We start from the raw sequence: 1,635 nt of genomic DNA on the forward strand, positions 1-1,635 counted from the left end.
TGGTTAAAAAAATAGTAATGTAGGGGCCAGCAAGTGGCATGGTGGTTAAAGGCACTGGACTCTCACATGGCCAACCACACCACGGGTCTGGTGGCTTGCTTTCTCACTTCCTCTCTCTCTCGCTGTCTCTCTCTGATCAAACTGGAAAATAATAATAATAAAGTTAAATAAAATAATTCTTTTTAAAAACGGTAATGTGAAGTAGTGTAATATAATTAAAGTAATGTAAATATTCTATTGTTATTATTGAAATTTGTAATCATTAAGATTGTTCATTAGCAGCTTTTATATAAAAGCTAAGAATCAATACATGGGTTATTCCAAACTAATGGACAAATAGCCACTACATTGATATAAACCTTGCATAGGTTTCCTCTAAGTTTTTCGGGAAGCAAAACAACTTGTATAATGGTGTTTTCTGTCTCCTCTGCAGCTCTGAGATTCGTGAACAGTTCTGAGAAAAGCACTGTGATTGAGTTTGTTCTCCTCGGCTTCCCTGGTTGTCAGGAGATGCAAAGTTTCCTCTTCTCATTGTTCTTTGGAGCCTATATATTTACCATAATGGGAAATGGGACCATTGTCTGTGCTGTGACATTGGACAAACGGCTCCACACTCCAATGTATATTCTCCTAGGGAACTTTGCATTCCTTGAAATTTGGTATATTTCCTCCACTGTGCCCAGTATGCTAGTCAACTTCCTCTCAGAGAGGAAAACTGTCTCTTTTGTTGGCTGTCTCCTCCAGTTCTACTTTTTTACTTCCCTAGGTACGACTGAAGCATATTTCCTCTGCATCATGGCATATGACCGGTACCTGGCAATCTGCCGCCCATTGCACTACCCCACTATCATGACCCAACAACTTTGCTATATCTTGATGTCTCTTTGCTGGGTGTTTGGGTTTCTTAGTTACTCTGTCTCTACTGTGCAACTCTGTCAATTACCTTTCTGTGGGCCCAACATCATCGACCATTTTGTATGTGACATGGACCCACTGATGGCTCTGTCTTGTGCCCCAGCTCCTATCACAGAGATTATCTTCTATATCCTGAGTTCTGTCATTATCATCCTCACTCTTTTGTACATCTTTGGCTCCTATACACTTTTATTGATAGCTGTGTTAAAGGTCCCTTCAGCAGCTGGACGGCGAAAGGCCTTTTCCACCTGCGGATCACATTTGACAGTGGTGTGTTTATTCTTTGGGGCCCTCTTGGTAATGTATGTGAGCCCCACAGCTGATAACCCAGCTACAATTCAGAAGATTACAACTTTGTTCTATTCTGTGGTAACTCCATTCTTAAACCCTTTGATTTATAGCTTACGAAACAAGGAGATGAAAGCTGCATTGAAGAAAGTCTTGAGGCTAGAATGAGCCTAAAGTAGTGTACATGAGACCAAGCAAACCATTGTCCAAACATAAAAAATAAATTAGGAAAGATTTTATTTTCTCCTTAGTGCTTACCCAAAGGATAGGAAAACTCTTAGGCACTTGCACATCCATGTTTACTGCAGCACTATTCACAGTTGCTAAGACATGGAGTCAACCTAAGTGTCTAAAAACCAATGATCAGATTGAAAAACTGTGGCATATATACTATGGAATATTACTCAGCCATAAGAAACAATGAGACCCTAT

At 39.9% G+C, this 1,635-nt stretch overlaps 1 protein-coding gene across 1 annotated transcript; it reads left to right on the forward strand.

Annotated features, from left to right (window-relative positions):
• The first annotated feature begins 408 nt into the window (after positions 1 to 408).
• LOC102484984 (olfactory receptor 11H4) lies at positions 409 to 1,371 on the forward strand. Its single transcript, XM_006163092.1, has one exon. The coding sequence runs from the start codon at positions 409 to 411 to the stop codon at positions 1,369 to 1,371; it is 963 nt and encodes a 320-aa protein (XP_006163154.1).
• Positions 1,372 to 1,635: the final 264 nt, after the last annotated feature.

The sequence above is a fragment of the Tupaia chinensis genome, unplaced genomic scaffold, assembly GCF_000334495.1.
Source record: "Tupaia chinensis unplaced genomic scaffold, TupChi_1.0 Scaffold141372_1, whole genome shotgun sequence".
Classification (NCBI taxonomy): Eukaryota; Metazoa; Chordata; class Mammalia; order Scandentia; family Tupaiidae; genus Tupaia; species Tupaia belangeri.